The 13,547-nt window shown below is 33.9% G+C and overlaps 1 protein-coding gene across 1 annotated transcript in view; it reads left to right on the top strand.

Moving 5' to 3' along the window:
• Window positions 1-13,547, top strand: part of LOC105227887 (cysteine-rich motor neuron 1 protein) — a 232,519-nt gene that overhangs the window by 160,159 nt on the left and 58,813 nt on the right. Inside the window, exons 4-5 of the mRNA XM_049457836.1 lie at window positions 11,395-11,845; window positions 13,318-13,448. Coding sequence (XP_049313793.1) covers window positions 11,649-11,845; window positions 13,318-13,448 — 328 coding nt within the window. The 5' untranslated portion in view covers window positions 11,395-11,648. The remainder of the gene's footprint in view (window positions 1-11,394; window positions 11,846-13,317; window positions 13,449-13,547) is intronic.

The following is a 13,547-nucleotide window of genomic DNA, read 5'->3' as shown; positions in this document are numbered from 1 at the left end:
AAGAAAGCAGCTAAATTACTTTACACCTTTAAAGGGATGGTGAGACCAAATGGTTCTATACAGCAGTTGTAACACCGATTATAACGAACGGTATATTAGTATGATAGCCAATAATAAAAAACACCTAAATACAAGGGTAAAGCATATGGAAAGCATGCAGAGGCAGACGTAGTATTAACTCCGCCTCGGATTAATCTAAAGAGTTTTTCAGCTTGGCCAATTTGCCTGCTTTTTTGTTGCCAAAAATATTACTGTGGACGAGAACCCAAATTTTGAAGAAGTAAAGTCTTCCAAAGTCTTAAGGCTTCCTGCAATTATTTATTACATTGGAATTATTATGTGGCGTTTACAAGGCTATCCGCGTATATGGGTGCCTTCTGTATTCTCGCATAGTTATTCAAAAGAACACGACCGGTCTTCTCTATACCAGCTACTATATGCATCAGCGGAGCTCTTTCAACAATGCCAAAAGAGGCACTAAACATTATTTTACTTCTACTGACAACAGATTTATTCTGTAAGCAACTTGCAGCGAAAGCAGTAAAGAAGTGAAGAAACCATGTCTGCAAAAAGAGCCATAATATACTTAGTACCTTCTTGTTTCTACCCAATACCACGGATTTTCGAGATACTATAAAAGTGAACATAAATTCGTTCCTCCATATTGCCTTCCCTTTCAGAGAAGAGCGAAAAAGGAGCGAGATAGACAAAAGTACAACAATAAGTATCTAAACGGATGGATCCAAACCAGGTACACAAATGTGAAGAAGAATCCTTTCAACGAAATCACGTACCAAAATCTTTTTTTGTCTAACAAATCACTGCAGACTGGAACACCATACAATGGCTATTGTAGAAGCTATCAGTAGGAAGAAGAAAGAGTATAGCGCATATCATATGTCAATGCAAGGCTTTGCATATAAAATAAATAGCAATAATTAACCGACGGTTTTTTGAAAATATCTAGGAGATTGCACAAGTAAATCATTTTGTCCAGATGAACTTCTTTAGGAGCGCAAGTAGGTTCAGAGAGAATTAAATAGACGGAGAGGATTTTAGTCCCAGTGGTATCAAAATTGGTCTCCTAAAAGGTTTCGGCCTCAACAGTCCTCTTTTCCTTTTAAAAGAGCTGCTTTTCTTGGATAATAATTGTGTTGTTACTGTGAGATCTGCTTGCTCTCTTCTTCTATTGTATGCCTTGTGTTTAGCGGCAGAAAACACTCTCTAAATAACTTTGAAAATTGAAGTCGTTTCGACAGTCCTTGGCTGAATATGGTCCAGCTCCTTTCCTGTTATGTAGACCCAATTACCGTAGAAAGCTGATTTGTGTGATGATAGTTCCTTTCAGATTATGAAGCCTGGTCTGTCACGGAAACATTACTTATGTAGATCTTTTGAACGACAAAATGTTTATAAGACCATGTTTTGAAAGAATCTCAGCTCTTCCTGTACAACCAAATTACTTGTATTAGTAAAATAATATTTGTTAAACAAAGATTTCTACCTGATTTACTGATGAAACCGAGACCTGCTTCCGGTAATTTTTAAGAGAGTTTTCTATATACTCGTATTATTCAATAGTTCTACGCTGATTGGAATCACATTGCTCTTATTACTCTTGGGATCCATAACAACTACTAAACCATTAATAGTTACTATGTGACACGAAAGATAAATTTATATATCTCGACAACGAAGCCAGTGTTTTAAAGGAGACAGAGCTTCGAGTGCCCGGGGTTTAAGTATTATATCTGATAAAGTGAAGAGATGTCCGTATTCTATATTTTTATACTATATATAGTATATTTCTCATATAATAATTCTTTGATGAAAATTAAGTTGTATGAGTTTAATTATGATTCATTTTTCTCTCACTAAAATATCTGCCCTATTTGTGTTTTTTTCTTTTATTGTGCAAACAGTCAGAAAGCTTTCTCAAGTTTTTCTCATTACGCTGAAGTGTTGCCCGCATGCTGACAGCCAAAACCGCAGGCACATTAACCCGTCTACTTGATTATAAAAATTAACTGCGTCCATAAAAGAAGCCGAAATAAAATATAGACTTGAGTTTGTCGGGTAAAAAACGCAAACGCGCAAATTATTAAAATAACTGTGCGAAAGACAAGACAAATGAGCGCAAGTAAACACTTTAACACACTTTGAAAGCGACGTTACCACAATAATTACCGCACACTGTTTGTTTTTGTTTTCAGTTTCGTTTTCATGTTCGCTTAAATTTTTCCATTTCTGCAGTTTTTGGTGTTTTTTTCGGCTTGTACTTCACATTTCGGCGAAATTCACGCAAGCTTTCCGGCGTTTATGCAGTCAGCGCTGTTGTCGAGACGACAGTAATTAGTTGTTGTTGCTGCTGTTGCATTTTTTTCATTTAACAAGAATCACTTACGGCACGCTTCTGCCAGCGGGAGTTCCAAATTACGCGGAATGCGTGCAGAGTGCGGGTAAATGAGCATTTAAATGTATGCCTGAGCCACTCTCATGATTGGAGTGAGTGGAAAAGGGTGTTATCTAGCGGCCAGTACGCAGTCGTGTTTGTGTGTGTAGTAGTGATATTGCAGCGCACTTTTAAATACTCCTAAATTCCACGAGCCGGAAGCAGCGTAAAGACCACCTTGCGAGTACTTAGCAATAAAATTTATATTTTGTTGCTTGTTATAATTTCAATTTAAGGTGAAATTTATGCAACATGGAAATTTGCCAGGCAACGGCAAGAATGGGTGCACAGATTTTAATAATTATGATTTAAATTGAAAAACTAGATTAACTCTAATTCTTGTTGTCCGTTTTTTTTTAAAGCACAAAGAGTTAAATTTTAACGTAAATCAACTACATTTTAGGTGATATGTTTTTCCATATTTTCTATGATTTTAAGAAATAGCCTTTATAACTTAATTGAGAAAAGAAAAATTTCGGCTCATTGCACTTTAGAGAGGTTTTTTCTTTCGAAAATGTTCCAAAAATAAATTTCGGCCCAACACGCAGTAAAAAAAGTAAGCTAGCTGAAAGTACATAGGTATGTTCAGTTAATTTTGCTAAGATACTTACTTATGTAGGGATGCAATTGAGCCGATTTAATTTCATACTCTTGCAAATGGAAAGGAATAAAGTCAGGGAAAGACCTACTAATGTGTCTGTAGGTCTTCCCCTGATTTGTTAGTTATATGGGATCTAGGGCAAGTTTTCACCCGATTTTATTCATTCTAAGCACATATATATATGAAAATTGTATCAGATAACCCACATATTGGCCTATATATGCGGTAGAAAGTACCCGAAAGTTTGAAAATCTTTACATTAGGTGTATGGAGTCTACGGGAAGTATTAGTCCGATCCAACGCATTTGTTACTCACAGACATACTACATATTATCAGGAGAGGATTCTCTTTGAACTTCAATGATATAGCTCACACATTGGCCGATATTTTCGATAAAAAAAAATGCACTATTAATTTTGGTCTACATATTCGGTAGCTGGGGGCTTTAATAGTTATGATTTCATTTGAACAATTTTGGTAATAAGGTGGCACACGGGTATTATTTGTGCAAATTTGTGTCCGAGTACATTGATTGGTTCTGGATTTGTATACTGAAAAGTACAAGAATCAGATAGATTTTTTCGAACCACATTCATATGCATTCATAAGTATTATTAATTCTAATTTTCAAAATCGAAATTATAAAATTGCCAGCTCATATCATAAGCGATATAAATTAAGTGTTTCACAAGTTCAGTGTTTACGTAAAAAAATATGACTTCAAAGTAAGAAAGTGGCGTGGGAGTATATTACTTACTGGTTGTACATTTTCGTAACAAAAAAAACATAAAGCAATTAATAAATGGCGGCTTATAAAATTTTCTAAATCCTTTGCTAATTGTAGGAAGTTTCGCTAAGCTTTTAGATCATAAAACTATTAATTTTACTTCAAAGAAATTTAAAACGAATATAACCACTAAAAATGTATAAATAATTCAATTTAAAATTTTCAATATTAAATCAAGCAATTTATTAAACCTGAAGAACTCTGCCACTAATTTCAAAGCGCTACACTTTGTAGTCACTCAGCAACATTAAACATTACGTATACGCCGTGTATAACGTTTGAATAATATAACCAGCATTTTACAACTTGCCGCTTTATATTCATTTCATTATTTTAAATGAAACTTTTCCGTTGCTATTTTATGCCGCTCACACTCCTTCCGTTTTATCTCAATACTTTTTACTATCGCTTGCTTTTTGCACACACACTTTCACAAACACACAAGAACTTATTGCTTTCTCTGCACCAAAACCCACAGCAGCAAGCACAGAGAATCGTAAGCTGCCATTTTTTCTATTAATTTGCAGCGCGTGAAGTCATGCCACCTAACCAGTGTTGGTTTGGCCGACTGGCTGGCGTTTGGCGCAGCGCAAACCAAGCGTGGACTTGGAATTTAGTCGATGTGCTTTAAGCGCGTAAGCATGACTGTGTGACTTTTTTGCGATTGTTTGTGTGTATTGCTTCCTGCAATGGCTCCAAGAATCGTGAGTAGTGTAATACGGCTACATTTCATGCGCTAAAGTACAGTTAGTTGGAACCATAAATATAATAACACTAACAGCAATGTTGACTTCTATGGTCTAATGGCGAGCTGACTTGTCCGTTGGAAATGGTTGAACATCATTTTGAAGCTCCTACCGAGCGGTTATGGTGAGCTCTAGCTGATACTTGTTAAATTATAACCAGGAGCAATAGGCCTCGATTAATATATTTCACAAAAATTTAATGCCTTTCGAGAACTAGTTAAAATTATAGTCAAACTTGGGATTGAGTTTGAGGTTGATATTGATATTGATATTGATATTGATATTGATATTGATATTGATATTGATATTGATATTGATATTGATATTGATATTGATATTGATATTGATATTGATATTGATATTGATATTGATATTGATATTGATATTGATATTGATATTGATATTGATATTGATATTGATATTGATATTGATATTGATATTGATATTGATATTGATATTGATATTGATATTGATATTGATATTGATATTGATATTGATATTGATATTGATATTGATATTGATATTGATATTGATGTTGTTGTGTTGAGATTGAGATTGAGATTGAGATTGAGATTGAGATTGAGATTGGTGTTGAGATGGGGACTGAGACTGAAGTTGAGATTGAGATTTAAATTAAAGTTAAGGTGAAGATTGAGATTAAGACTAAGGTTATGATTGCGATTTTTTTGATATTGATACTGAGGATGAAATTGAGATTAACATTTAGATTAAATAATTAAAGATAGAAATTTAGATTGAGATTGAGACTTAGACTGACGTTAAGATTGCGATTAAAAATTTAATTAAGATTAAGGTGTAGATTGGGATTAAGACTGAGAATGAAATAACGATTTTTTTTTAGATTGATGCTGAGGTTGAAATTAAGATTAAGATTTAGATTAAGATTAAGAAGGAAATTGGGATTGTGATTGATATGGAGAAATCATTGGAGAGAAAAAATTATGAATATATATATATAAAGACCTATACCTAGAAATAGATAAAGAATTCTGAAATTCAGTGTTCAGTTAGCATTCAAGCAATGTAAAAAATAAAAAACTTAAATCCGCTCACAATTAGACCTTCCTTACATAATTTTCCATTCATTTAATTTTCTCATTTCCCCTTTAATGCAAGCCTTCATTTGTCTTCTAAGCTGGTATATACTTTTTATCAACTTTCAAGTATTTGCTTTGCCGCCGACAGACGCTGCCTGTCTGCTTTCGCGCCTACTCATTCGCCTCATGACCACACAGCATGTTGGCTGACTAAGCCGCCACTCAGCAACTCTGCAAACATTGTTTCATCATTAGATACATACATATAACTGTATAATTTTATCTGCTCGTGTATAATAACAATTTTGCGCTCGCTGCTCCGCATTCACGCCGCCGCTTGCTACGGTTCAGGCAATCGCGCAATCAGTCTAACGCGTTCTTGTCTGCTGAAATTTGTAAATTCGCTCTTTTTTATTTTATTTTTTTCGCCACGTGACTGTGCAAATGTTAAGTTTTATTCAAACATAACTGTAATATTTGTGACACCTCCTTGCTCGCTCTTCCTGCAGTCATTTTGCATAGCTCAACTTTGTTTTTGTTTCTCATCGTTGTGTTTGTAGCATTTCATGCTGTTTATCTAAGCTCACGTTTTTTACTAGTATCTTAGCATTTTGAACGTGATTTAGAATTTTCATTTGCTGAAACGCGCTAGCTTTGCTCCCTGTTTCCTCGTTGCTTGTGCGGGTAAATTATGTTTTGTCACCCCTTTTGCCGCAGCTACCAATTTTCATATTTTCCAGCTCAGTGATTTGCTTATGTTCCTTTTTATTTTTGCTTTTGGTTTGGTTTTATAGTTTTATGTTTGTACACATATACGTATTATGGATTGTTGTAGAAAGGGGTAGCTACAACGCAATAAACTTATATTTAAGTGAGCAATATGGCGCAGAGTTGCTTTCTGTGCAGTGTATGATTACATTTGTTTTAAATTTTCAAAACGTTTCCTACTATTTGTTATAAATATCAGCAGCTCATAAATTGTACAGCTCTGTTAAGTAGTAGACAGGATGGCGCTATGAATTTTCAAGAGGACACTTATCAATACTATAATAAATTCAATTCATTATTTCATTGAACTAATACCAAACTACATGGATCGTACTTGTGCCTTTCAAATCTTGCTTTTGTCATCATACCCAGGACATCAAATAAATCTGCGAACAGCTCCTAAATATTCTGCTTAGCCGATTTTTTAGAGGTTATATATATATATATATACATATATGATTATATATATGAAATATATGCTCATAGACACAAAAATTTTCTCTTTCCTGCTGAGTCGGTTATATAAACCTATATTGTTCTCCTTTACAAGAAAAATAACATCAAAATCCGAATTCAAATGAAGAAATGATATTTTTCTTAGATCAGAGGCTCTGTAATAGCGTGGAGAAATGAACCTTATATTGTATATGGGACAAAAAGAAATACCCGGAAATTGTAAATATTATCTTGCCGCTTTCAAAGTAACCCCCACGCGATGTTATACACTTATGGTAACGATTTTTCCAGTCCTCGAAACACTTTTCATAAGAACTTTTAGGGATGGCCTTTAGCTCTTTCAGCGAATTTTGTTTTATTTCTTCGATCGACTAAAATCGGGTTCCAAGGAGCGGTATTTTCAGTTTGAGGAACAAGAAAAAATCACATGGAGCAATATCTGGTGAATATGGTGGTTCATCGATGGTATTCATTGCGTTCATGGATTTTAATTCGGTCACAATCGTAGTTCAATGCGATGAGGCATTATCATCGTGTAAAATCCATGAATTGTTCTTCACCAATTCCGGCCGATTTTGATGGATGTTCTCACACAATACGGCCAAATATAACTCCTTATTGACCGTCTGTCTCTCCGGCACACATTCATGATACACCAAGCTACGAATATTGTTGGCTTGTTTGCAGGTCAAATTCATAAGCCCAGGTCTCCATGAATGTGGGATTGGAACTCACACCATCAAGCATATCCAAAGAAATTTGTTTACAGTACTTTTTTTTTTTTAAATCAGCTTTATCGGGACAAGTCGAGCAAAAACGCGTTTCACACCCAAAATAACCCGCAAACTCATTCGAACGGTTTCGCGACAGATTCCGAGAGGGAAAACACTGGGAATAGGCCGGGTAGATATTTTTAGAATGAAATACTTTTCCTTTTTTTTCATTCTGGTTTGAAAAAAAAATTAGTCATCAATAGTTTGCCTCAAAGACCATGGAATGGATAGAATTACCCATATATTTTAAGAAAAAACTTGATACTTTTTTACAATGAGTGGTGTTCATATTAATGATCAAAATAATCATTATAATATATCAATTTAAATTTCGGTACATGTACCAAACGACGTTGGATTTGAAACCGTAGTTGCTATATTATTCTAATTTTAAAGTAGTTGGAACTCTTTCTCTATTATCAGGAACCTAAATAATTCCTCCCTACCATATTTTATTTTAACTAATGAAGGTGTTTTGGATTTTTTTAACCTCGAAGAATTTTCTTGTAATATCTTTTTTTAATGAAAAAACAGATTTATGAAAATATGTTCTTTAATGAATTTTAACAATTTCCAAAAGACATTCAGATATGGTTTAAAATATTTATAAAGACGATATTCAATGGATTTTAAGATGTTTGGGTTAACTCAGCAGTTTCCAGGTTTGATAACACAGTCAAAAAATATAACGTATGAAATATACGTATGGTATACCCAAACCAAAAATTATGCATTGAACTTAGTAAAAAAAAAAGTTCATAGCAATTTTCATATAAAGGCTAACTATTTTTGGTTGAATTGATCTAAAGCTCACACTTTGTACACTAAAAATAAGAAAGGGCTCAGCTGAATAGGTCTGTAGTTCAGAGTTTGTACACTTAATCTAAGAAAAGTTCTCAGCAGAAGCCTTATTACTGCAACAAAGATAGATTATCTTACAAATTATACATATTCGTATGTTCTAGCCTTAAGATAAAGTTTGAAGTTCTAGTCCGACTTGTTGAAGAAAATATGACCTACGACAAAGATACATACACTAAAATTTCCTTCAAAGTGAAAGAGTTTAATACAAAAATGAAAAGCCCTTAATAAACAGTTTAGTTCTGGCGTGTTTTCGCAATTACAACAAAAGAAAAAAAACAAATTTTAAATTACAAAACATCAAGGATACCCTTTAAAATGAACAAAGAGCAGCTGAATAATTGCTGGCCATCAAATATTAAATTTATAAGCAACCGAAATGAAGAAAAACTAACAAACCCAGCAACAACAAAAAGCTAAACCTGAAGAACAAAAGCGGGAAATTAAATAGCAAATTACGCGCCAAAACAAACCCAACAAATTAAAAGCGCACAAAAACATAGAAAACGAGACAAGCACAAAAAAGACACAAAAACACAGCACGAATTCTAGGAATGAAGGCAAAGACCATGTCAACAAATCGTAGCCTTGGCTTACACAATGAAGAAAACAAAATAAAATCTCAAGATAATCAGTCGCCTGCGGCAATAAGCGCGAACAAGAGAAGAAGTCGAAAGCCACTTGGAAAAAAGTTAATAAATTTCAACCACAAGCAATAGTATGTACTGAGAAAACATGCGACGAATACGAAGAAATGCAGTAATGAGAAAAATATAAGTAAGCGGAGAGATGTAGATTTCGATACGAGCATGCAGATAATAGTAAAGGAAATTTATATCTACAAACACATTTTCATGCCAACATTTTGTTGAAGATCTTCAAAGCGCAATATTTCACATTACGCACAATACTCTTTAGTATATTCTACTCAGGACGACGGCTCCCCGCACAAACCTACAACAACTGCGGCTAGACACAAAACCTATTCACTTCATTAAACAATTTATTTTCGGACCGTATAGAAAATTTAGGTATTAGGGAGAAGCTGATAAGACGTTGGATGCACGAGTGCGTATCCTCTTTGCTCTTATTTTCTCGTTTTCCTACAAATTAGCCGTTGGTTTATGTAATTAGCGAGGGGTAAATGTTGGATTGTATTATTATAAAAAAACCCTTGAAAATTGCTTGAAAGAAAATCGTAAAAATAGTTAATATTCTAGACCAATATAGGCCACTTTGTAGTTTACATATATAATAAAATTAAAAATTTTTTTCTCTGCCAATACTCGACGACGAAGTCACTCTTCCACCACGAGTTCCACACCGAATTTGCGCTCTTTTATGTGGCCACTTTAGTAAATGCCACAAGGACCTTTTCATATCAGTCCTTGCCCGTCCATTTATTTGACGGCGATGATGTCAGCCTTTACTCTAATAGGGACATCACGCTGGTCAGCGGCACCTTCCGAGTGAAGGGACCGAACATTCCAGGTGCATGCCCTTAATTCGTAATCCTTAATACGTTTCCAGCGGTCTTCATCAAGAGGGGGTTTCTCATTCGAGCCTTTTTTCTTCTTTTCGTTGGTAGTATCTTAGGTGGCGGGTCCAAACACAGCGCGCAACCCTGGTAAAAGCATGTTTCGCATTCTCACTTTAGCTCGCCTTCAAATGGATGTTCTTTGGCTACCCAGAGAATACTCGTACTTGGTCTAAGACCGGAAGTTATGAGCTGCTTAAGCCATATGTAAAGTTCTGGCAACTCCTAAGTGGATAGCGTAAACTTCTTCAAACGGCGTCATTCTCCTCAGAGATACCTTAAAATATGTGGAGAGCGAAAGAAAAAAATTATATAAAAATAGCGTCCTTGTCTTTCCTATTTGACTTAATACTTATTGCTTACATACATATGTGTCATTTCCTTCTTTCATATCCGCCATTTACCTATTTCATTATATTCACAAATCAAACACTCTCTCATTTTCTGTATTCTCCTCTTTTCATAGACTGACTACTTGACAGCTTAATGTAGCTTTTTGTAATGAACAGTTGTTTGAGTCTACTATATTAGCTTTTGATAAGCAAATTACAGTGAATTTCCTGCTCCACACTTTCGTCTTTTCAAACACCACTTTCTGCACTATAGTTGCTGCTTTTCCTTTTCATATACATATCTATACTTACTAAAAAGTTTTTATATATATACTTACTTACAAATTTGCTTCAACACATTTCCTCTGATTTTTATCTCTAATCCCTTTTCCCATTCATTCTTTTTAAAAATGAATGGCCGATAGTCTCAATTGATATTGATGCCTGTAAGCTTTGGATCCATTCGTGTTTTGTTATTTTTTTAATGTTTTTCTTTTGGTTTCTTTTAGTTGGCTGTAATGACTTCTTCCCTCATTGCTAGTAAGTCCAATTAGTTGTTTCTTACATACCTATTTACTACCTACAATACCTAGCCTTCGAGATTTGTTACATTTTTCAAGGTGGCAACAATGTCGTTTCATCTCCTATTGCCTAATTTTCAATCTTATTATGCCCGGAATTTTGTTTTATTCGTACTTTTGTGTGTTTTGTTGCTTTGAATTCAGTTTTGTCATTTTATTTGATGAAGAATAATCCCTGCCGACGTAAATAAGCAGTATCATAAGGACTAGGTCATTGTACTGATCCCCAATATTGGTGTATATAGTTTAGAAATTGGAGGAAGAAAAAGTCAACCGAAAGCAACCCAAATTTTAAGTCTTACGAATTAAGTTTAATGACGCTCGTGGTATCCTTAGTAATATGCATTTCTTTTACTACACCTTTTACTTATTACACAATTACTTTTACAAAAAAAAAATCATTTAAGTTTACTAAATAACACTTCTTTCTTCTCTTTCCAGCATAACACCGTAAGACAATATTAAAAATCATGGCAATACAACAGCTTCAGCGACAACAACGACCACAGCAGCGACTGATAACAAGTGTTGAGATAAAACTGAATTTTTGTAGATAAGAATTTTTTTAACAAGTTTCTCATTTGAAGTGGCTCTAAGCGAAACTACCAAAGAAAAAATATTTAAACTTAAAGAAGGCACTTCCAAACCTAGACAAATTGATTTCCTCGTTATAGTTGAGGAGCACGTGAGTCAAAATGTGCTCGACAACACAATTTTGTTTGCTCAACCTGCGCACATATTTAATTTATTTATGCTGCTATCTGCTTATAATGGTGGCGGCCGGTAGCCGCGTGGTTGACGGTTTAAAGTGTTATTGTAATCCGAAAGAATGTGATGTCATACGATCGCTGGATTGTCCAGGCAAGGGTATGATGCTATGGGACCCATGCAAGTGAGTAACTAATTATCTTATAACATTCATTATTGTAATAAAAGTATCATGTAATTTAAGTTGTTTTAGTTGAGTAAAAGTAATTAAATTCTTATAATAAGCAACACTGTAATGATGAATTTTTAAGCACATATTTTATCGTTTTCTTGGAACTCGCATACGGATAGACCAATTTCGTTCCTAAAACCATCTAAAACAATGCCTACTCCAATATAATTCTAACTAGAATCTCATCAACTTATATCAGATTTTCTAAAATTTTTTGTAATTTTATTCTCATTAAATTTGATATAAGCTAGACCGATTTTGTTGATAAAGCCATCCATAAATCTGCCTACATCGCGTATAATGCTAATTGGAATGTCGCTAACTTACATCAGATATTCCATCAAATTTTGTCAGTTTATTATAATTAAATTTGACACAAAATGGATCGATTTTGTTAATAAAGCCATCGATAAATCAGCTTACTTGAATTCACTTCAAATATTCCTAAAAGTTTTGTCAGTTTATTGTCATTAAATTTGACATAAGGTGAAGTGCATATCACGTGGAAATTAATCAAACTGTCGTCATTTTAATTTTTTGGCAATTTATGATATCACTAGTAAGAATAATCCAGTAAATTGGAATCGTCAAAACTTACTATGAAATGTCACCAGAGTTAAAGTCGAAATTTCACAAACTTTGTTCAATTATCTGAAAATATCATTTATATTTACTATTGTCATTTTATCTCCATTGAGTTTGACATAGGAGAGACTGCAAAAAATATTTTGATAACATTTTTAGCAGAAGTTTTCGACAACACTAATAAATTAAAAATTTTAAACATTTGACTTATTCTTGATTTATGAATGACTTCTGTCAGGTCAATTGTCAGTTTATTGTCATTGAACTTGACGAAAAAGAGAACATAAATCAAGTCACTTTTAATGACTGTGGTAGTTAAAGCGATGTCATTTAATTTTTATAACAATTTATGACCATCTATGTAAGTTTTATTTCATTCAAGCAAAATTGGCAACATAGCGAAACATACTATATAACAAGGTAAAATGACTTTTGTGGAAAATTGGCAACATAGCAAAAATTAAAACCGTACAAATTTTCTATAAAAAGTTATCAGAATTAAAATGTATATTTGAAAAATGTTTCTCGCTCCTGTAAAAGTACATCAGGTTATGTTAGGTTTTACTAACCGAAAGTAATGCTAGTACTTACCTCAGTAATATCATACGGAGGCCTGAATTATTCGTCATAAATGGCGTCAAAGCTTTTTGCGAACTTTAAGATCGATTTGTATATCCTTTTGACACTTCGTCTAGTAAAACTGCATAACTGCGTAATTGTTTAACCGCGGAACTCTTAGATATTTTTTATTCTGTTTTATATTACTATTTAAACTTTATTTTGTATATGTATGAAATAAAATTGTACTTAAACTTTCGCAAAATCGTCTATTTTTCCAGATGTTGTCGCATTTGCGCCAAAACACTTGGCGAAACTTGTGGTGGTCCGGGTGGTTTTTCCGGTCAGTGTGAACCACCACTACAGTGTGTCACAAGATTGCCCATCTCCAGCGGTCTAGGCGTTTGCATGGGTGAGTTATCTAATTATACATTAAATTTAAAACTATTAGGGTATGAAACTATGGAATTAGTCACAAGCTTGTTAGATTTCGTTTTAGAAAATATGCTTC

This window comes from Bactrocera dorsalis, chromosome 5 (genome assembly GCF_023373825.1).
Source record: "Bactrocera dorsalis isolate Fly_Bdor chromosome 5, ASM2337382v1, whole genome shotgun sequence".
NCBI classification, from domain to species: Eukaryota; Metazoa; Arthropoda; class Insecta; order Diptera; family Tephritidae; genus Bactrocera; species Bactrocera dorsalis.
Note: the sequence above shows the minus strand (reverse complement) of the source record. Positions and strands in the feature narration are given on the sequence as shown.